Source organism: Podarcis bocagei, assembly GCF_964188305.1.
Source record: "Podarcis bocagei genome assembly, chromosome: 11".
Taxonomy (NCBI): Eukaryota; Metazoa; Chordata; class Lepidosauria; order Squamata; family Lacertidae; genus Podarcis; species Podarcis bocagei.
In genome coordinates, this window is record NC_138136.1 from 34,094,536 (window position 1) to 34,118,423 (window position 23,888).

The 23,888-nt window shown below is 38.3% G+C and overlaps 1 protein-coding gene across 1 annotated transcript in view; it reads right to left on the minus strand.

The window, feature by feature from the left end:
• MSH3 (mutS homolog 3) overlaps positions 1 to 23,888 on the minus strand; it is a 61,133-nt gene continuing 37,245 nt past the window's right edge. Inside the window, exons 14-25 of the mRNA XM_081212552.1 lie at positions 19,795 to 19,927; positions 18,326 to 18,513; positions 17,349 to 17,517; positions 15,628 to 15,692; positions 11,935 to 12,051; positions 9,580 to 9,687; positions 9,181 to 9,295; positions 7,624 to 7,781; positions 4,917 to 5,103; positions 3,524 to 3,653; positions 3,030 to 3,204; positions 1 to 1,463 (exon numbers count right to left, since the gene is read on the minus strand). Of these exons, the coding sequence (XP_081068678.1) occupies positions 1,358 to 1,463; positions 3,030 to 3,204; positions 3,524 to 3,653; positions 4,917 to 5,103; positions 7,624 to 7,781; positions 9,181 to 9,295; positions 9,580 to 9,687; positions 11,935 to 12,051; positions 15,628 to 15,692; positions 17,349 to 17,517; positions 18,326 to 18,513; positions 19,795 to 19,927 (1,651 nt within the window). The 3' untranslated portion in view covers positions 1 to 1,357. The remainder of the gene's footprint in view (positions 1,464 to 3,029; positions 3,205 to 3,523; positions 3,654 to 4,916; positions 5,104 to 7,623; positions 7,782 to 9,180; positions 9,296 to 9,579; positions 9,688 to 11,934; positions 12,052 to 15,627; positions 15,693 to 17,348; positions 17,518 to 18,325; positions 18,514 to 19,794; positions 19,928 to 23,888) is intronic.

Below are 23,888 nucleotides of genomic sequence, written 5' to 3' on the forward strand. Positions count from 1 at the left end.
CAGTAGTTAGTTAGATAATTTATTCTTACTGAGTGCTTGACAAACTGACATGTACTTGTTTTGTTTGGGATTGCCTCTGCAGTAGTAGCAATACTATTTTTATCAAGATTTCATGGGCATTTCAAGAGCATAAAGAGAGAAGCACATACATTGAATATTTTCAGTATATTCTGTGGGAATGAGTCAGGACAAATGTCAGTAAGAAACTACTCACATCATTAAAAAAACAAGCATCATGAAATATTATTCTGTATTACTGAATTGATAGTAAACAAAATTATTCAACATCTGCTAAATCATATTATTCAGTCATTGTAACATTAATAGAAATCAATGTATCCTTTTAAAATCATCATTTTATTTAATACAAATGTGTTTTCCTGTAATTTATAAACATGATTTTCATGTTTTCCATCTGAAATTAGTTAACATCATCAAACTATAAAAAGCATTTTTCAGTATTTTAAATAAAGTACAGTGTGGAGATGATGTTGATAAAGTTTGGAAAACATAATACAGGCAAATGTAACAAAATACTTGATCTTCAGTGGAAAAACCCACCAGACAGCAGTTTGAAAAAACAATTGGAGCTTACAAGATATCAACTGCATTTAAATCAATGAACCATTTCACATGGGCCCACTTCTGCTAGATTTTACATTACATGATTTTGCCCGTGTTATGTGCCCATGATCATGTCAAGAAGGCACCATGTAAATGGTTCATTCTGTAGTGATTTTCACAGCTGCAGTAGCTATGTTTACATCTCTAGGTAATGTGGCAGGAGACCCATGAAGTGATGCCCCATGCTTTTTTTGTTATTTCATTTTAAAGTGAAAAGCAACTACAGGCACCTCCCAAACTGAATCTGGCCACAGCATTGGGAGAATGGTGCTTAATACCCACCCACTCAGATGCGGGTTCCAAAACTAAATTCCTGACAAACTTTTTTCTCCTATGGGAAAGAAACATACAGGTACTATATGGTTACCTGTCTGTTTCTCTGCACTGGGCAAATACTAACTTTAGAGGAGTAATTTGGGAATGTGGTGGAGAAGCCTCAACTTTCTTGATCCCTGTAGTTCCTGCTACCACCACCACCACCACAGGAGTTGTAATCATGGATCTCCTGATGTCTTCTACTTATCTGGCACATATTATGCTACTCCACATAACTACATCACGGGAGATAGTTTGCATGAATGAAATGAAAAAAATGTCCATGTGAACCACCCATTCATCAGTATACACACCTATGATTTGAAATTTCACTGCGTGAATATATAGCTTTGTATAATAAATTCATTTAAATCTTCTATGCTATTTCCATTTTCTATTGGCAGGTTTTAAGGAATCTTTAAAGTTGGCTGAAATCATTATCTGTTTCGCACATACTTTTCCATCTTTGCAGTTCTCCAGAATCGGTAGTATTCCATATTTTAACAAAGGTCATCAGCCTTTTTCTAAAAGCAAACAAACACCAAGTTCAGTGTTAGAACTTCATTAAATGCTCAGTTCATTAGTATTTAAATATCTCAGTAAAGAAGAATTAGATGAAGAAAGGCAAGGCCAATTTTTCTAACTAGACAAAGCATTATGAATGCATTTACATTTGATGTCACAATGGAGGTGTGGAAAGAAAAGAACATGGAGGAATCTACTAGAATACTCTAACTGAAATGAAAGCTATGTTAAAAACACATATCTATATTTTTTTTACTGCAGAAAGTATTATTACTTAAAGTGAAAGCATAATCCAGCCTGTCCCATACATGTGTGCCAATGTGGAATCCCACACACTGGATAAATATTTATTTTAACCTCACTTCCTACTATTGTGTGAATTTTCACACTGAAGATACTAGAATTAATATCTAATTCCTACAATAAAAAGTACAATATACTATCCTGGAGTTATTCAGAAGACAAAAGCAAATTTTTGAAAAAATTGGGGCAGGAGACGCCAATATTTTTGGATGCATGGACACATTTACAAACTGAATTGCTGTTGGCCCACAACCAAGCACACACTGCAACCCATTTACTGGCCAGAAACAATGCTTCTTTTAAGTCTAATTTCAGCAAAAAGAGGGGGCCATGTGGCCAATCAGGAAGGCCATTTGCGGGAGCACATATGTGCCCATAAGCACCCAAATGGCAACCCCTGCATTAGGGCCATAAAAATTGTGATTCTAAATTTTCTTCCCCTTTCAAGTTTGCAAATGGTAAACAGTTTAATTTTTTTATAGTGAATTATTGCCAAAATTATCAAGTTATTTAGGGTGTCAAGAAAGCATTGACCAAATTTAAATAGTGTTTCAAATGTATGAAAGAACGAATGAAGCATGTGTTTAACAGTTCTGTTAAACCCAGTTCTAGCCCTTTAAAGCAGTAATGAACAGTACTTGTTTGGACCTTTTTAAGATGCACTAATAATTTATTTTTCATTACTTTTTAGAAGTCTTCTAGGAGCACACACCCTGATTGTTTGCAAACATTTACAGGGAGGTGATACCACATCACTGTTTAATGAACAGGAGCCCATCTGGAAGACTCCTCAGTCCCAGAAGTATTTCACATACATTTCTGAATCCTCAATCCAAAATATAAATGTTATATTTAAAGTGAGACTTCCATATTACACCCCTATAGCTGTTTGAGACATGTGCTAAAGGGTTGAAGAAATGACTTTAGCACTCTGCTGACATGGCTAGCATGGACCCTGAGCCATGCCGTGACTGGTTTTAGTTGTATCAGGTCATTTTTGCTACATCAGGCCATTATAAATAATGAGCAGTCATCACAATTGTTAAAGAAAAACATACAGTTCCCTAAAAGAAGTTTTTTCATTAATAGAATTCATGTTTAGCTCCTTAGACTGTAGGTTGTACTGACGTTAATGTAATTAAGCATTTAGGCACCTCTTGAAAATCTTTTAAATCTACTTTTTATGGCTGCTCAGAAAGGCTTTCCCAGATGATATATGTGAAAGTTTTATTACTAAGATGTCAATCAATCCATTCTCTAACCTTTTCATATTCTCTAATCTCTCTAGTTCTTTTGATTTGCGAGCTGCCTTTTTAAGAATTTCATCAGGAACATCTGCTAGTTTAGCAACGTTTAGCCCATAACTCTTTGTGGCAACTTCCCTTGTTATTTGATAAAGGAAAGTGACAAATTCAGGATTTTCTTCACCTTCAGATCCTAGGAAAACAAAAAACAAAAACACACATTTGTATGAAGATGTCATAATTGAGTTCAATATGGTTTATATTTTATTCATCTCAATAATCTGGAAATCTTGCTTCCAGTCAACCACCACACTGCGCTAGCTTTTCAATCATTCTAGTCACATTCGCTGGGTGACGTTTCACAGTTTAACCAACCCCATATGGTTGTGGTGAGGATGAAATGGTAAGAAGTATGCCACCTTGAGCTCCTTGGAAGAAAGGTGTGATATGTGAAATGTATATATATTCTCATATATATATATATATATATGAATGAAAATTTGATATCATACCTCTTTCTTGTTCACGATCATCTTCATTCACCAGAAAAGCCATATGGTAATTCCCAACTTGTCTCAGGTAGGCCCTTTCTAATTCACACACTGGAGGATAATGGGTGACAAACAGTGTCAATGAACCAACCTAGAAAAATAAAATAGATTAAGGCTTTAAAATATGCATACCGTATTTTTCGCTCCATAGGGCGCACCAGACCATAGGGCGCACCTAGTTTTTAGGGGGGGGGGAAATCAGGAAAAAAAATATTATTTCCCCCCCAGCCCCAAAGAGCAGCGTACAGGCGCAACCTCTCCCTGCCAGCACAAGCCAAGGCATCCAGCGGGATGGATCCCGCTGGCTGTTTTGGCTTCCTCTTTAGCCTCGCGCAACCTCTCCCTGCCTAGAGAGGCTGCGCAGGGCTAAAGAAGCCATAGCCCCGTGCAGCCTCTCCCTGCCAGAGGGGCTGCGCGGCTATCCCTGAAGCCTGGAGAGCGAGAGGGGTTGGTGCGCACCGATGCCTCTCACTCTCCAGGCTTCAGCGAAAGCAACGCGAAGCCTTTGGAGCACGGAGGGAGTGCTCCCTCTGTGCTTCGGAGGCTTAGCGTTGCTATCGCTGAAGCCAAGGAGCCTGCATTCGCTCCATAGGATGCACACACATTTTCCCTCAATTTTTGGAGGGGGGGAAGTATGTCCTATAGAGCGAAAAATACGGTACTTCCTATTTAGAGAAGGTGAGGGAGGGGAAGAGGCAACTGGGTTCAGTCCTAGTCATTTGACTGAATCAGCCTTAGTTGTCTTGACAGATGGTCTTTATCATCTTTATCAAGAATGGGACAATCGCTCTGTGGCTTTTGTTACTGCTGATAATTGTATCCTGGACCAGTTCCACGGAATCTGTTTCAAGGGAAGGTGCACTGAGATACAGTGGTACCTCAGGTTAAGTATTTAATTCGTTCTGGAGGTCCGTACTTAACCTGAAACTGTTATTAACCTGAAGCACCACTTTTGCTAATGGGGCCTCCTGCTGCTGCCGGAGCACAATTTCTGTTCTCATCCTGAAGCAAAGTTCTTCACCTGAAGCACTATTTCTGGGTTAGCGGAGTCTGTTACCTGAAGCGTATGTAACCTGAAGCGTATGTAACCCGAGGTACCACTGTAATCATCTGGGGACAACTCATTTTCACAACTTAAATCCTTCCAAACTTTTAATGTTGGTGACACACTTTTTAGACATGAATCATTTCGCAACACAGTAATTCAGAATTACTAGCAAACCAGAGGTTAAACTAACTCCTTTCCAGCCCCTGGGGATCATGGGGAGTGTTTGCACTTCACACTAACGTGTCACGAGACACAGTTTGAAAAGCTCTGACTTAGATCATTCAAAGGGACAGATAATGCACTTACATCTCTAATAAAGTATTCCAGGGTAGCATAAGCAATTGCAATTCCATCATGTGTGCTAGTTCCTCTCCCCAGTTCATCCAAAATTACTAGTGAATTGGAAGTTGCTTTAGTAATTATATCAGCTGTTTCTGTCAGTTCTTCCATAAATGTGCTTTGACCTTTGAATATGTTGTCTGTGGCACCCATTCTGCAAAATAAAACAAAATTCTTCAGTATTATTAGAAAATAATACAAACTAGAAAACCAGGAAGCACACACTATTCAGTTTTTAAAATAAAAAATGCATAAAGGATGAGTAAAAATCATCTGAACTTCTTTTACGTAATTTTGCTGCATCTGCTGTACATAAGAATATTATCTGGTTACTGGAGTACACAAGAAAGAACTCCAAAATATAAAAGTGTTTATTAATTTCAATGGGTCTACTCTGAGTAAAACTTAGTTGAATATCATCCCATGATCTTCAAATATTTATTGCAAGAAAACAAGATGTATGCTCTCTTCCTGCAATTAATTTTAATATTTTGTTTTATATTTTTGCAAACTGCCTGGATGTTTTCTTACAATCATATAAATTTAGTTAAATAAATACTTTTTTGAGGCAGGATATGTTTTGACAAACTTTTCGTACTGAAGATTTAAAATACTTAGTTATGCTTGATACTTCACTGGAAACTACATGAACATCTAGACAACAATGCAGATGTATACTGCCGTATGTGTTGCACCCTAACCATTTGTTAAACTAATTACATTCATGGAAAGTTTTTTCCCAGGACTTCCTTAGCAGAAGTGGCCTTTATCTTTTAGCTATTTTCAGGAGCAGCTGTAAAAACAAATCTCTTTTGTCCATGATAAATAACAATTCTACTCTGGTCCAACAGTGATAAGTGGTCCAAATGATACACAAAAACCATTAGATAAGAAATGAACTTGCTTTTGGCATCTATTGTACATAGCACCGAGGTACAATATTACTTAGAATAAATACATTTAATCCTCATCAAAAATGTAAAAAATAAACTATTAAGCCATCCGCTAATATACTTTTATTACTTGCTCTGTGTTTAAAAGCATTAAAAAATAATAATTGGGCACTTGAAAATAACTTTGCTGGCAAAGGTACTTCAGGAATGATGTATGTGTTAGTTCACTGCTGCTAAGACAAAACCAATTTGCCACCACCACAAGGCACTGGAAGTCAATCCCCAGCAAATTCCAGGCATGTCTTCAGTTAGTATGCTACTCAACGACAACAAATTTGTTAGTACTTCATAGTTTTTCTTTCAGTTAATTCCAAAGAAGTAAAAAAGGTATTTTCTAGTATTAATTTACTCCAAAATATTGTATGTTTTCCTAGATTATGGTTGTTCTTCCAGGTCTCTAGTCAATTATTAGTGATACATGTAGCAGATGAGGTCCCTTGTCACCCAAATTATTATAATTTTTCATCTCTCCCCACTCTTACACATGCAGCAATACAGTTGCACATTGCAAATTGTGCAGAGATCCAATTTAATTACTTATTTCAAGTGTTGATAAGAGACTCATCTGCACAGAGCAAATTCTATCTGGAAACAATTCAATAATTCCTGAGCCAACTAAATCACATTCCAGAGAATAAAGCATTTTGTACAATTATCTAACTTTAAATTCAACAGACAATTAAAAAAAAACCAAACACATCGTTCAGATTTTTTGTTTGGACATATCAGACATAAAAATATGCTTCGTTTTTGCTAAAGTTACAAAAGAGGTATATCACTGCTGCCAGAATGTTTTTGATCCTATTACATGATGTACAACAGGGGCAGCATTGTTTAATTGACTTCTCCATTTAGATTAGATAGCCTTAGAAAATACACTCAATGGACACATCAAAGCACAAAGGGGGGAAATGATTACTTGCTATAACCCTAAATTATTAATATGAATTTTCAGCGATAATCACGAGCAACTTCATAAACTGAAACTCGGATAACAAACAGCATTTAAGGAAATCTTAGTTTCAAAGCAAATTGCTGCATCATGCAGCAGGGAATTATGTAAGCAGGTCTGAATTGCTTAGCACACTGGTCATGAGAGAACCTGCATACTCCTTAAGATCATTACAGACAGAAATATCAAGTAATTAAAACATCCTGGAATCTGATGAGGTTGGCAGTTGTGCCAAGTACATCACTTTAGCAGTCACTGTTAAATTTCTTTCTAACAATGAATTAAGTTGGCTGCAAGCTGATTTTCCACATAATCACAAATCCATTCCTGATTGGTGAGTTAAAAATGGCTCAAAGATCAAACTGAGTGTTGAACTGGCTCATTAGGAACCTTTGGTGACAGTTTCCAGCTACCACAAGGTAACTGTCACAGGAAATAGGACCATCCCACAAAACAGATGAAATGATGAGATGTAAATGGGAGACAGAAACATGTGGCCATGAAAAGGAGGAGACATGATAAGTAAATAAATGTGTTCCCTAGGTAGGTAGAGGATTCACAGCCCAATGTGGAATCTGAGCCTTTAAGCATAACCCATCTTCATATTTCCAAACTTTTCCAGTGACCTTGAGCGCTAGAAACTTGCTCTTCTTTTCAAGAACAAAGCCAATCAGCACACACAAATGATATTTTAAAATAAATTCTTATGAAGTGAAATGATAATTTACAAGGTTACTTATCTTTAAAACATGAAGCTTTGACATCTCACCTGGTAAATATACCAGTCACAATACCAATTCTTGCTTCCTCAGCTGGTACATAGGAACCAATTTGTGCCATGACTGTGATCAATGCAACCTGCTTTATGTAAGAGCTCTTTCCACCCATGTTAGGTCCAGTAATTATCATTACCCTTTGACCGTCTTCCTGGAGAAAGGGAAACTATCATTAAAATACTTTTCAGAAGCAGGTAATTTAACAGTTCCAGGACTGCAACCTCTGGACCAATGTCAAGGGTAGACCCACCCAGAGCACACTGCAGTAATCCAACCTTGAGGGTCTAATGCATGAACAACTGTGGTCAAGTTACCCCTGGCATCCCCATTCCACACTTCCCAGATACATATTGAAAACATAAAGACACTCCACACAAAATTAGCTGTTCAATCATAATAATGTAGTAATAGGTCTTCTGGCAATCAATGTCAAAAGATAGCAAACTGGGAGAGACATACATATGGCATAAAAATATCAGGCACGACCCACATCTCAGCTGTCACCTGAGACAAAAATGACTTCCTCCTCTTCTCCACCCAGGAAGGGTTCAGTTCTATGCTAAGTTGGATTCTCACTGTAGGGGCATGATACCATTTGTCTCTCACATCACTGCAGGCTACTTCACGTTTCTCACACTGTAAATGGTCTAGAGAACTGTGCACAGTATTCCAAATGCAGCCACATCATAGATTTGTATAATGGCATTTTGATATTAGCAGTTTTACTGTATTTTCAATTCCTTTCCCAATGATCCCTAGCATGAAGTAGCTGCCACACACTAGCATTCATTGAGCTATCCACTATCTGCTTTTTCAATAGGTTTCAATTATACACGATTTAAACAACACATGTGGTGTCTCAGAACATAACCCCTGCATAAACAGGGGGTTGCCTGTAGCCCACTTATTCCTAATCTCTGCTTCCTGCTACTTAACCAATTCCTGGCCCTACTCTTATTCCATGACAGTTAAGTTTACCGTACTTGGCAGTCTTTCGTATGGTACCCTGTCAAAAGCTTTTTGAAAGTCCAAGCACAGTATGAAATTAAGAAACCATGTTCAGCGTCTTTTTAGTCTACTGGGAAGGGGGTTTAGGGGGCTAATCCACACCAAAAACATGGTGTCATGATATAAGAAGAAGAAGAAGGAGGAGGAGGAGGAGGAAGAGGAGGAGGAGGAGGAGGAGGAGGAGGAGGAGAAGAAGAAGAAGAAGAAGAAGAAGAAGAAGAAGAAGAAGAAGAAGAAGAAGAAGAAGAGTAGTAGTAGTAGTAGTAGTAGTAGTTTGGATTTGATATCCTGCTTTATCACTACCCGAAGGAGTCTCAAAGCGGCTAACATTCTCCTTTCCCTTCCTCCCCCACAACAAACACTCTGTGAGGTGAGCGGGGCTGAGAGACTTCAAAGAAGTGTGACTAGCCCAAGATCGCCCAGCAGCTGCATGTGGAGGAGCAGAGACGCGAACCTGGTTCCCAAGATTACGAGTCTATCGCTCTGAACCACTACACCACACTGGCTCTCTTACTGATAAATGTGTATTTACTGATACTTACTGATAAATGTGTATCATTTGGAACATACTGCTCTTGCTCTCCCAATAACACATCAATCACAGGGTGCTTCCCATTTTTTATCATTATCTCTGACCTTCCATCTTTTATGACAGGTCTGAAAAGAAAATTATGTTACAGCATGTTAGATGGAGTTTGGGGTGAGGCATCTGAAACCAGACTCTTGCTTTTTTGAAACTGAATCAATCAGGCCACAATCTACAGGAAATGTAAATCAATCCATCCTACCCAGGAACTATACTGTCTAATCTTTTGAAGCGTCACTATGTGTCCTCAAATATGACAAACATACGTTTGACAGTACTCGTTTTTGTAGTCTAGTAAAAAAAAAAATCAACAAAGCTAACCGTAATATTCTACTGTTGTTTAGACAGTGATTACCTGCAGTAGTCTCCTTGTTTGGCAACCTCAGCCAGGGAAAATATACAGTCCACAGTTGCTAGGTGACCCACAGCTTTAGATATTGTGTAGTAATGGTCGTTAAAATCACTATACAGAGGTAAATGGGGGGGGGAGGAGGAAGACGTGAATAAAATATTAATATGAATAAAATGTTGAACTAAGTGGCAGCACAGGATAGTCTTTTAAAATATTGCTATATAAAGTTCCTATATAAAGGTTTGGACCAGCACTTTTTTTGGGTAAAACTTAAAATAAAAAAGAGATGCTGGTACTCATATATGTGCAGTGGGTGTCAGCAAAAAATGACTGCCATGGGCAGGAAAAAAAGGTGCTGGTACTCTGTACCAAGAAGAGCTGTGTGTGTGTGTGTGTGTGTGTCTGTCTCTCTCACTCACACACAGGCAGAGACAGAGAGAGAACACCCTGGTTGGGACTATTCTTTAAAGGACAAACAAAATTAAATTAGACCACATGGAAAGTGTATATTAACAGTGCAATGAGGACTGCCAAAATATGAAGAATTTATCGCATTAAAATAAGTATTTGCCCTCCTCTTATGAATTACTACTGCAAGACATTAGTGATATCAGGTGACACATTCTTCTTTTGTAGCATGTCAAGCCACGTGATTGATGGTAGACGCTATTCACAAACTAAAAGGGACAACAGGCCCTGCCTGCAGACTTACATACTAAAGATTGCCTAAACTTTCCATTTGTTAGGCAAGAAAGCAGGAGTAGGAATAGCTGGCAAAGCAGTGGCTGAGTCAGGGCTGTGTGGGTGCACCAGTGGAGCCAATTCTGCACTCTTGCCAGTGTACCCACATAGCCCTGGCTTAGCTGCAGCCTTGACACACACACCCTGCCCAATCCAGCTAAGCAGGAGCAACACGGCTGTTGGAATGGTACCACCCCACCATACCAGTGCCTCATGCTTTCTTCTCTAACAGACTTTGTACCACTGCAGACTTTGTTCAAAAGCAGAACCTACCTCATATTGATCTGCAGCACTCTGTGCTAAGGTAGAGCTGTGATACCCAGCTCTTCTGGCAGCTCCTCTCTGCCATTAGGGGGGAAGAATATGTTAAGTGTTGCCAGCAATACATGAGTGATGGTCCTGAGGCATAGCTGCTGTTTTTCTTCAACTGTTGTAGAAGTTGTCTGAGTACAACAGTGCCATTGGTGGAAAGAGGCAGACAGTCTGTCACTGTAATTAATTTCCTAATGACATTCTAAAAGTCTTTTACTAGAGAAATGTCACATTCTTAAGCTGAAAGTTCTTTTGACTTTGCTATTGTGCTATTGTGTTGTTCGTCAGGAGGCAAAGAGGGACAACTGCTCTGGGCCTCACAGTTAGTGCCCATGGCCAACAGCGCCACTGCCCCCCCCCCATCTGCCTGGCAAGGCTCTCCAACTCTGCCCTTTCTAGGGAAAAGCAGGAAGGGGGGAGGTGGAGGGCTTTGTCAGCACTGCCACTGCAACAGCAGCAACAAGAGAAAAAAATGTAAGGGGTAGGGGGAGATCACCTCTGCTAAAGTAGTGGCAAATCCTCTCCACTACCAGCAAAAAGTAAGCTGGGGAGAGGAAGAGATCCCCCACTACAATGAAGAGGAACGACAGCAGAGACAGGAAGGACATGAAGGGGTACACATAGTGTAATCTGCTCTGGATCCTGCATTCCTTAGGGACAGTCCTATTTTGGTGTAATTCTGTTGATTATCTTAGGTTACTAGAATGCACTGCTATAACTAGAGACACACTAGCATCTATTTCAGGTGGATCATCTCAAGAAGGGCTGTAGCTCACATATACAGAAGTTTCCAGGTTCAAACTCCATCATCTACCTGAAATTCTAGAGGGGTGATGTCAGTCAATGTAGACAATGCTAGGCTAGATGAACCAATGGTCTGACTCAGGCTTCCTCAACCTCAGCCCTCCAGATGTTTTGAGACTACAATTCCCATCATCCCTGACCACTGGTCCTGCTAGCTAGGGATTATGGGAGTTGTAGGCCAAAAACATCAGGAAGGCCGAGGTTGAGGAAGCCTGGTCTGACTTATAAGGCAGCTTCTGGTGTTCCTATGACCAATTAGGCTACCCTTTACTTACTTTATAAAAACTGTAAAATGTGATAGAAGTACTCAAATGGGTCGTGGCAGTTCTGCCTCTATTTTAAATATAACCACCTTTTGAAGTTCAGGTAAGCCTATAAGCAAGGCAAACTACACATCAGACGCTTCAATAATAATAATACGAATTGTAAGCTTTATAGTTATATTTTGTAACCTACTTTATAATCTTATTTCAATAGAAAAAACTGAATTTGTAAACTCACTCTAAAAAGCGTAGCCATTCAGCACTGCAGTCAAGGACTAGCTGCTCACGTAGCTGATTCAAATGCCTGTAATTTTCTACAATAAAAGGAGTGTGGAAGCGGCTGACTGCTTTTGTGCTATAAGAGAAAACCAAATAGGAAATCAAGGTTACTAAGCAATCAGTTATGTAGCAATATGCAAAAATCAGACCAGTTCTTTTTTTAGGACCAGTACACAAATTATTTTTTTTCTGCACAGAGGTAAAGAAAGAGAGAGCGATCCATACTAGCTGAAGTGGAAATGTTCTTGACAAAGCAGCTGCTGCTCATATCTGCTCAAATACTTTACTTGCAGTAAACATACCATTGTGCATCAAACAACAAAAAACATACTTTTACTTCATGGAGGTTCCCTTCGTATAGTCAAAATGCAACATGAGAAGCAGTCACAATTACCTATTGTGAACACAATGTACCGGCAACTAAATCTACACAGCACTGTAACTTTACATTAACAGTTTTCAGGAAAACAGGATAAAAAGAAATGAAGAGGAATGGGTATTGAAGGCTGCATGGAGAGAGATGCTAGACAAAGATGTAGCATTGGTCCATTTTGTTTACCTACCTGGTTTAGCCCTATGTAGAATCTCTTACATTAGAGCTTCTTAAAAGCATTTAATTCATTCTACAATATTTAGAATGACCAAATATTTGATTAGAGCTTTTTCAGTGATCACCAAAATTTTCAAGTTTTCAGTTGGGTGGTTGTCATTTTTTTAAGTCCTTGAAAAAACAGTAAACCCCCCCCCAAAAAAAAAAATCTTCACATTTGTACATGGAAGTAATTCCAAGTTCTGTTGTGTGTAAACCCAAGTAAACGTAGCCTTGGGTCCTCAGATTGGGCACTGCTGAGAGTACCATATGCTCCCCAGAGGTGAATTTAGCATGTATTAGAAACTGGGCTTTTACTGTTCCAGCTCCAGTCCTCTGTAATCAGTTATCACCTGAATTTAGACAACTGCCTAGTCTCTTGATATTTAGGCAACTATTGAAAACATTTTTGCTTCAGAAGGCTTTCCCTGAAGTGTGACTCAGTAATTTTATGGCCTCTTAATTGTACAAATACTACAATTTCATATTCTAAATAAACTATAAAATATACATTTTATGTTGTAAAAGGAGTTAAACAAGCTTGGTTTTGCTAAGAAAGTAAGTGCTGCATATGTTTCAATACTTCCCAAAAGAGAAAGGATAATCGTTCTTCAACTATTTCTTTATTTCTTGTTGCTTTTTCAAAACTGCTCTTTCAAAAACAAAATGAAAAAGGAGCAGCTGTCCCAGCTCAGTTGCACAGATCTGTATATAATGTTTAGTGAGGCCTTTCAGACATCTCAATTATTTCTAAACCAACAACTTAAACCTTTATCTACCTGTTTTTAGGCCAAAGATAGTGTCTCTCGCTGCAATCTAGATAGCTTGCATTTACTTTTATTTCCACAGACTCTCTAATCCAAGTTGCAGTTCTATTTGAGAAAAATAATAATTATGCTACCACTAAAAACTGTTCTTATGTATTATATTTTGAATCGGGGGGGAGTTCCTACTCATCCCCCCCCCAGAAAAAAATGCTCCAATCTGTGTCCTTGAAAGTTGACATGTAACAGAACACACAACATAGAATCTTACAATAGAATTCTAGAGTTGGAAGAGACCCCGAGGATCATCTAGTCCAACCCCCTGCAGTGCAGGAATGTGCAGCTGTCCTGTATGGGGATTGAACCTGCAACTTTGATCTTATCAGCACCACACTCTAACCAACTGATCTGTCTTTCTACAGCACTGAAATCTAACTGACAGACACAGAAAGTTACTAGTGATTTCCTATTTCTTGTGACAAGGCACCCAGGCCTTGAATATACTCAATGCATATATTCACATTGGTGGCATGTTATGAACCTGAGACAGCTCCCTCCCTGCCCCCATTCTTTGATTGTGACATGTATATCCTGCTCTTACATGGGCAGCAGTTTCTCATCCAGACTACACTTGTTTATCTTCACTAATATTACAGCATTTGGTGTTCCCAGACAATTCACCAGGCTCCTTCTGAAAGAGTTCTTTATATCTGCTTACACTTACATATATGCTTCTGAAACACAAAACCAGCAAACACAAGACACTGAAACAAAACGGGAAGATTGTCCAATGCATGTAGCACATGGATCAAGAACCTTTTGTTTTTCATGATAGTTTCTTGATTGGTACTCTTATCATTTTGATGAGCTTTTGATATGAGCACATGCTCTTAGATTCTATTTTATCTTTTAAATCAAAATAATCAATCAATTCTATGCTAAGAGACCTTTAGAGAAATCAAATTTATTCAGAAATAGGCTTCTACTCCTTTCTGTGTAAAATACATATTCCTTCCCTTCTTTGGTAACCCTGATTAAGCAAAGAAGTCCAATGACAATTAGTAAACAGAGCCCTTTTGATCTAGCATAACATTTCAAGAATATAATTCCAGAGGATGCTTTGAGTGGGTGAAATACCTCGGGCTTTAATTCAGTCCTAGATTAAATTACCAGCTGGATGACTAGATATCATGTATGTTATAATATTTATCTTTTGCTTTAACATCAGATCCATTTCAGCTTACAAAGTTTAACTTGTTATGATATGTACATACTATTTTTAAAGGGAAAATATTTAAGCAGCAATAAAAGATTTTAAGTCCTCGCTGTGAATTAGTGTGAGCAAAGTCACACTGAAGTCTATGGGGTGTACCTGCACATAACAGATGACAGGACTGCATTCTCAGTATAAAAAATAAAAGGGAAATCAGTTTATCTACCTCAAACTTTATGTTACATTATGAACATCCACACATTATAAATGGAAGCTCCATGAAAGTAGAAAAACGTATTAACTAAGATTATATATAAATGATGAGAACACAAGCTGTCCAAATATATGTCAGATTCTTTTGATGGGAAAATAGCCCTGAATTTAGTAAGGAATCTGACTACATTATGTGACTGAGTAAAGTACTGCAGACATACATGGAATTCCTGCACCTACAGATATATTACTGTTAGGCCTGACTACAGCTTTTGAGTGATCCTTAACAGATTCCCCATGGCTCCTGCATCTTACACCCTTCCTCATGGCAATACTCCACTATAGTGCTGACTGGTCCACAAGCCTGCAAAGCGAGCATGGCAGGAGGCTGGCAACTGTCTCACCACTTCCCTGTGATGCAGTGCTTACTGGGCAGAGATTTTCCTGATAGTGGTGATCCTGTAATGGGATGCTGCCACCAAGTAAGCCAACAGGCAAGCAGGAATGAGGCTGACTCACAGTGACCACAAGTGAACTGACCACTGTCAGGCAAACCAAGAAGTCGGCTTGAAGTGGTGACTGGCCATTGCTGGGGATCTCTGTGTCCATAGGACCAGGTAAAGCAACATCCCTGGTGGGCTGTACTGGCATGTGTAGAAACCTGGAAATGTCCCCTTTGCCATGTGCTGATGCCAAGACTGATTACTGTACCTAAGAATATTAGAGACTGATTTATAGTTTGCAAAGGTGTATTTAACATTCATCCAACCCCACCATTCAGAACTTTAAGGTGCTTTCATGCAAATCATCTTCATCATTAACGTAAATAAAATTAATGGTAATCATATTGCAAATTACATTATCTTTACATACCTGCTAACTTTAATCCAATCATATGGTACAGAAGATAAAAGTGAGTTCTTGACTTCAATCTGAAACTAAAATATCTCTGCATTACTATTATTGTTATCATTGTTATCATTTATTCCATACTATCCCACCCTTCATCAATTCACAATCTATGGGCTCCTGGGAGGAAAAGCGAGATACAAACATATAATGCATTCACATAAAGAAAAATTAAGTTGTACAAACCCTCTTGTTTGAACTACAACATTCCACAGTCCTAATATTTTACAGCAAAATACCAAAATCTTGCCACTGAGATTATTGCAGCCATCAATAGATGGCCCAACAAATTGTTATGTAAAATATCCTAGTCAAGTTTCTTCCCATGCTACCTCTTGTTACTACTTATGTTACAGTTTAATTTATCTGTTATAATGTCAGATTGTATAGCTAAAAGTGTGTGTGTTTATTTATTTATTGGATTTATATCCCACCCTTCCTTCCAAAGGAGCCCAGGGCAGCAAAGTGGGTATCAAGTGTTACCTACTTTTAAAAACGATTCTCAATGCAAAAGCCAGAGGCTGAGCTTATATCTATCTCACTTGTTCTTTGTTTACCCTTGAAAAAAAGCTTTATCAACAGAAGATAATCTCTTTATATATGACTGTATCTAATATCTCGGATTAGAATGACAGTAGCAGGAAAAATGATTTGGAGTTAATGCAGCTCTATTGGTTGCAAGTCGGCCCATTGGTTGGAAAACAGGTGTCCGGTTCGGAAATGGGGGCTAGAAAAATCAATGTAGCAAAGTGATATGGCAATTCAATGTTATGTATAATTTGGCATTTGGTAGTCATCATACAAATCACACATCTTTTGTCAAATTGACTGAAAAGGATTGTGTATCAACTATTTAGCTGCTGTCCTTCTATTTGCATTCCATTCAAAACATTTAAGCAGCGTAAACAGCAGTAAAGATTAACCTTTCTACTAGCAAGAAATCCAAATGATCTTTCACAAAAAAATGCACTTCATTTCTTTTATATAGGATATCAATACAACATCAGGGGAAAACATTTCTAAGCTGTTTAGCTTGCAGAAGCATTATTTATTCTGACAGCATATAACCTGCCTACCTAAAAATGAGTAAGAGGATCATTTTCTCACTTTTGAAGATGGGTTGGCAGTCTTACCCTTGTTTTGTCTTTTTATTGTTTCCAAATCCTTTATTATATTGTATGGGTTCACTAATTAACCAATTCAGTTGCACTATAATTTATTATCATCTGTGCTCAAGCAAGCTTTAATTTGGTAATCTATATGCTACTCTTACATCGGTCTGATGAATTTCTCTTGAAGAAGCCAACAAGATTCTTGGAGAATACTCTCTCAACCATTATCTGTGAAAGTTGGTAATAGCTATATGGCAGAGATTGGCTGGATTTGTCAGATCACTGGACAATATCATTGTTGGAGAGGAATGTACTTTCTGACTGAAAGGAGGCAGCAGTAATATCCCAATTTAATATAAACTAGTCTCTCTACTTGTGGGTAATGTGCCTCTTCATGCAGTGCTTGGGAGGCCCTTTTGATTAACCCAGGTCAATGGGAACAAATACGAATTCCCCAGCAGCTTAGGTGGTTCTAGTCTTTGAAGCTTTGTCTGCTGACAAATGAACACTTGAACAAAATATGACCAATGGCAAATACAACAAGAAAAAATATGAAGCAAATATTTAACTTACTGCTTGTCCTGACACCGTAACATAATCCTTAGAGGGACAATTTAGGATTCTTCGTATATCCTGAAGGTGTAACTGGATCTGAGAGTGAACTTCCTGAATCTCATCATTCCTCTTTCTTATTAAGGGAAATTCTTCAAGATCTTTGAACAGTTGGGTTTTGTCTCCACTTCTAAGTATACAGAATCCAACAGTTAAGATAGACACCCCCCCAAAGTACACACATTCCTTAATACTAACAAAAAAAGTACAGTATTTACATTTGTAACAAGAATAATATGTTACCAAATATATGTAATACTAACACACACATTAGTAAAAAAACAAACTCCATTACCTTTCAGATTAAGAACAATATTTTAAGTGCATAAATAAACCAAACTAAAGAAATAAACATTTTTGTTTCACTTGCAGGGATTATAGTCAAAGTACGGTAACTTTATGACATTTCAAAGCAATGCTGTAAACCGGGATATATAGCGTTTGATGTACAGAATGTAATAATAAAAAGAAACCAGTTAGTATAACTATTGTTCCCTGCCCCAGGAACTTATGGTGAAGATTAAGAAATATTATTAAGAAATACTCAAGGAAACTAACTGCTCAAGGTTAAAAATGAATGGACAGCTTAGAAACTGAACAATCTTTCAGTTCAGTAGAATTTATTCTCTATTCACTTTCCATACTAACTGCACATTGAGTGTCTATGCTAGGTGGCTACTGTCAAACCAGTGGGTTCAAAGGCCTTTGCCTGAGGGTAAGTGATGGGGCAACAGGGTAGCAGTAGTGGTGTCCAGGTAGCATGGCCAGGACAGAGGATTACAAGACCTTCTGTAAGAGCCATTCGTTAATATTACATAAGACTATTGTACCATGCTTATATAACAATTTAGACTGCAATCCTAACCCTATTTACCTGGAAATTGAATTCAGTACAGCTTATTTTTGATTAAACATGGAAAGATTGCACTGTTTCTTACTTTGCTGCTGCTTCATTAAGCATGCTTATATACTTCTTTGTTGAACAAAGCAATTCTGGAATTTCCAAAAGACTCTTCTGTAATAAAGGTGCTTGAGCCTGAGTACGTATAGCTGGAACCAGTGCTGTGATTGCTGTTTCCAACTGAGAGAGTGTGCTGACTACCAGATAGAACTCTTGAATGGAACACTGAAATTAGAAACAATTGTAACTTCAAGGCTAATGTTTTAAAAATTAATGTTCCTTAGTTTCCTCCCAATTTTGGACATTCATTGAAATATATGCACCCTGATTATACTTGCTGCTGGTATCACAATGGGAAGGGAACTTACATACATGGGATGCAGTCAAATTGGTGTCGTTTTAATAATGTATAAATTAGAATGTCAGCCGGTAGATTCACAAAAACCCCAGTAGAACATCGTTTATGTCCCTGCCTTATGAAAACTAAAGAGGATCTTACACATTACCTCCTCTATTGCCCCATCTACTCGGGCTTTAGAGACGCATTGTTGCAAATTATACCCAACTCTATAACCAATCCTGAAGATAGAGTAAAATTCTTGTTAGTTGATGCAAACCCACGTATTACCCATGTGGTAGCAGTTTTTGTCATGAAGGCCATGAAAGCCAGGGAAAGATTTATGGATGACAATGTAAAGACCCCTTCATCGTCTGTTTAACTCGTTGCTTGTTTTCCCTCTCTTTCTATTTTGTGGGATGAAGGTATTTGTTGGCATAGTATCTAATGAATTTTAATATTTTTAACTATTGTTGTGTTGATGTTTGTGTACAGGCATGGTCCTCACAATAAACGGATTTGTTGTTGTTGTTAGAATGTCAATAATATTTTAATTTGTATTTTAATGCATAGCCTGAAACTGTAGGCCTACTACTCTACAGCATTATGAGGCAACTTGCTCAGCAAAGACTGAAGGAATCCATATTTTTTTATTAATCAGATGAACAAAATACTTTTCTCAAGACACTGCTAATACTGAAACTGATTTAACCCTCCACTTAATGGTGGAATTCAAACATACTGCAACACGGGGGGGGGGGGGGTAATGAAAATATCAACCACTGAAGTGTGAATTGCCATGCAGTGTTTCAGGGCCATCTTGTCTGAATTAAATGAAAACAGATGTTGTGTACTCTTTCACCCCAATGACTTGTTTGTAGCTTCTTCTTTTTTACTGGAAAAGGGAGGGTCTCAATAAAGGTTTTTTTTAAAAAAACTTTTGGGTAGTATTATGCTTAGTAATCAGGTATTTTATTTCAGGTATATATTTGACCCTGGGACTAGATTTACAGTGTTAATTTTTCTACTAATGTAGGGTTAAATTATCTCCTTCCTTTCAATGTATAAATCTTAAACCTAAATTTCAAGAAAAAAATGCCAGTTTAAAACCATATTTTAATATAATAGAATATAGTATTAATCATTTATAGCTCACTTTTTTTTTTTACCTTTTTGTGATAAATACTACAGAGTCCTCGTTCAACATCTGGCATCTTACATAGAAGGTGCTTTATTTGGCCAAAGACACTCGATTCTGATAGGAGAACCTCCGACACCGCATCAAGTCGAGAATTAATTTCACTGTTAAAAAAGGATTATTTTACTACAGATTGAATGTTCTCTATAATATAAAAATTTCAGGATCTCTGTCTGGATCACCCCACTTAAGTGGGCTGAGTAGATAGAAGGCAAAGTTACATAAAGCAGCAAGTTTCTTAAAAGATCTTCAACACCATCAGAAAACAGTTTACAATGAAAACATTTAACCCAGAATAACCTTTGCTTATTCTGTGGGTTTATATTCCCCACTGGCCACAGCATACACTCTTTCTTAGTTAACTAGGGGCTGTACCACTGCTCACTCTGCCTGCTAACACCCCTGCAATTCCCTCCACATTAAACCCATAGAGCTTCCCCTTAACACAACATGCAACTATTAAGCTTGCATTTCACTTTCCCAACCCCATTTCTGAAGCCGCTTCTCTCTTCTAGTCTGCAATCCCCCTTTGCACCCATTTCCATCTTCACCCCCATGTCCATGCCTCCTCCCCCTTTTGTGCACCCTCCCCTTGCGCACGCGTACACACACACACACACGTAGCTTACTGCATCTTTCTCCTCCAGCATATTGCAACCATGAAGCATTGTTTTCACCTTCTGCCCAATTCTTAAGTGGCCATTCCTTCCTGTTCTTCAGATTCTTTCATGGCCCTGCTTTCATCTTTAACCCCAATCCCATACCTCCAACCTTCTCCTTTTTTGCAACCTCCCTTGCACACCCATTTGCACCTTTAGTCTCTTTTCTCAACTCTCCTTTGCACATAGAACACCCCTATTTCCATGCAATGTCCTGTCTCCTATTCTGCAGCTCCCTTTGCATGCGCACACGGCCATGATGATATAAGTTACTGTATCTTTAAGATGAATAGACTAACCCTAAATTCCTACACTGAATCTAGAACATCATGTTGAAGACAACACATGATACCAGAAGTGAAACATACTGTAGCACAGTATTATGGAGTATCTGAGGGCTCCACTTCCTTTATTTCTCACACATGAAGCAGCTGGGGAATGGAAGAGGGTGAAGTTTAAAACAGTCTTTCCCCCCCTTACCCTGTTCTTCCCTTCAGGGATATAGAGACACTCAAGAGTTTTTAAAAACAAACCAATTTTAACAAGAAGAAATAGCAGAGATGGGTACAATGCAGCAGCTAACACTTTCCCCCACTCCCTTATTGGGGTACTCAAACTTTGTTTTTAAACATTCATTTCCCCAACCCCCAGTCACCCCTGCTCGCTCCACTGAAAGCTCTGTCATGTTTAAAATTGCCACTTCCCCCTTCAGATTTACACCATCCCTGCTCTAGTCAAACCTCTGTTGTTGTTTAAAACTATGCACCATTTTCCTCTGTGTGTTTTCATCCCTGCTTTATTAAAACCCTTGCTGCTCTGTTTTCCTCTTTATCCCCCCCCCATTCGAATTTCTGGCACTCTTTTATGCCAACACTTTCCCCCCTCTCAATTTTTCTCCCTTCTTGCTCCCATGTCAAGCTGATTATACTAATCTGTCTGGATAAACCAGCAATCAGGGGCTAGCTTAGTACCAGTCCAGAAATTAGGAGAGCCAATTCAACATACAGAACACACACACCCCTCTCTAAATTGAAGGATCTAGCATTACATTTATGGGTAGCATTCCACCTGAGCTGGCCTTTTCAAAAAGCTGTGACTGTTATGATTCAAATGGAGGACCATTCTCTGAGTCAAAAGGCTTCAGACATTTCCCCCCCTAGTTTTTGTATGGGTATTTAAAGGAGAACATAAATACATCGAAAAATACTAACTATATATCACATTGGGACTGGAAAAAAATGTTTATGAACTCTATTTATGAATACATAATATACTAACATGAAACAGTAAATGTAAACATACTACAACAGAGGAAAAATGAAACACTACCCTCGAAAGGTTAATCTGCACTTTAAATCATTTTCACATATGGCTATGCTACTATAGCTCTAGTAATCTAACACAAAAGAAGCATGCATACACTTTGCCTGCTGTAATCCTCAATATTTAAAAACCGGGTCAAAAGAACATCATCCAATATCAAGTGACCCATTTTTTTTCACCTCACTATGTTTTTTAAACACTTTCCCAAGAATAATAAAATATAAGACTCCATAGAGGATTATGTATGGGATAAATATGCCACTGTAAAAGGTCCATTTAAAACATTTTTGCTTCTACTACAATCTGTTGTAAATACAGTACAACAAATATTATGAGAAACTAAATATTCAGATTGTATTATCTGAATTTTAGTTTGTTTTTATATCTATACTGCGCCTCGCATCATGTATATTGCCTACATTTTATACAAACACAAATTGCGCTACAATATTATTTACAATCCAGAACGCGGCAGCCAGACTGGTGACTGGGAGCGGCCGCCGAGACCATATAACACGGTCTTGAAAGATCTACATTAGCTCCCAGTACGTTTCTGAGCACAATTCAAAGTGTTGGTGCTGACCTCTAAAGCCCTCAACGGCCTTGGTCCAGTATACCTGAAGGAGCATCTCCACCCCCATCGTTCTACCCGGACACTGAGGTCCAGTACCGAGGGCCTTCTGGCGAGAAGCCAAGTTACAGGGAACCAGGCAGAGGGCCTTCTTGGTAGTGGCGCCCTCCCTGTGGAACGCCCTCCCACCAGATGTCAAAGAGAACAACAACTACCAGACTTTCAGAAGACATCTGAAGGCAGCCCTGTTTAGGGAAGCTTTTAATGTTTGATGTATTACAGTATTTTAATATTTTTTTGGAAGCCGCCCAGAGTGGCTGGGGAAGCCGAGCCAGATGGGTGGGGTATAAATAAATTATCATTATTATTATTATTATTATTATTATTATTATTATTATTTACAGCAATTGAGATAGGTGGATCAAACTTTCTATATACTTTTAGCATAAAAGCTGCAATAGTCTTTTTTCTGTCAGGAAGCCCCTGAGTATGAACAACCATGTGGCTGGGGGACGGGGACAATATGGTCCATGCCAAAAGTGTGAGAGAAAGTTAAACAAAAACCCATGCAAAAACACCCATCTAGTTTTGAGCCTGACAGACTCTTCAAGGAACTGCAGAACTATTACTAGGATGAAGTTTCCTTTTCTTCTCTCAATCTTCTAAGTAAAACATTAAAAACTTGAAACATCTTGAAACATACTACATATCCCACAGCCCATTTCCAGCAATTTTAGAATGGCTCCTTTTGGGGTTTTTTTGTAGTATAATGGCACAGCTCTCTTCATATTTGCTAAACAATAGTGAAAATATTCATGAATGCATCTAGAGGGATGACGAGATCTGCATACTACTATCTCCACATCTGTTAAATGGCAATCAAGGGCTTTTGTTTTGCACAAGTAAAATGCAACTTCAGCAACAATCACCTTGAAAAAGGAAACAACCAAATTTGTACAAATGAAGGATTTAAATGTTTGCCAAATACAGGTAATCTTATGCAAGGGTTATGTTCCTGGCTATCGAGTGTATAAGCAAAATTGTGTAAAGTACTAGGAAACCATTTTTTAAAATCGTTGCAATTACCAGTGAGGGATAAATGCAGCTCTTAGTCTTCCTCCTCTTTTTCCTCACTGGATGACACTTCAGGGGATGATATGAGGAAAGGGGGGATTGACCGATAGTTCAAAGAGGTGCTGGGGGGGGGGTGTCAAACTCTGAAATCAAATCATTTCTCTACAACTGGGAATATGTTTACCCTTTCTCTGCCATATAAATCAGTTGCAGCTGTGGATAATCTTTAAGTGTCTAGCATAAGAGACAGGATCATTTTTCATACAAAGTTGTATTCATACCTCAATTGTAGAAGGAGAGGAGCCATTGTCTATAGCATTATGAAAAGCTATGTATGAGCAATTAGCCCAATATTGGGACATCAAGCTTCACACATGACTTCTATCTCTGATACAATGGTCCCTGTCTTACTCTCATGTCCCACTCCCATATTTTCCA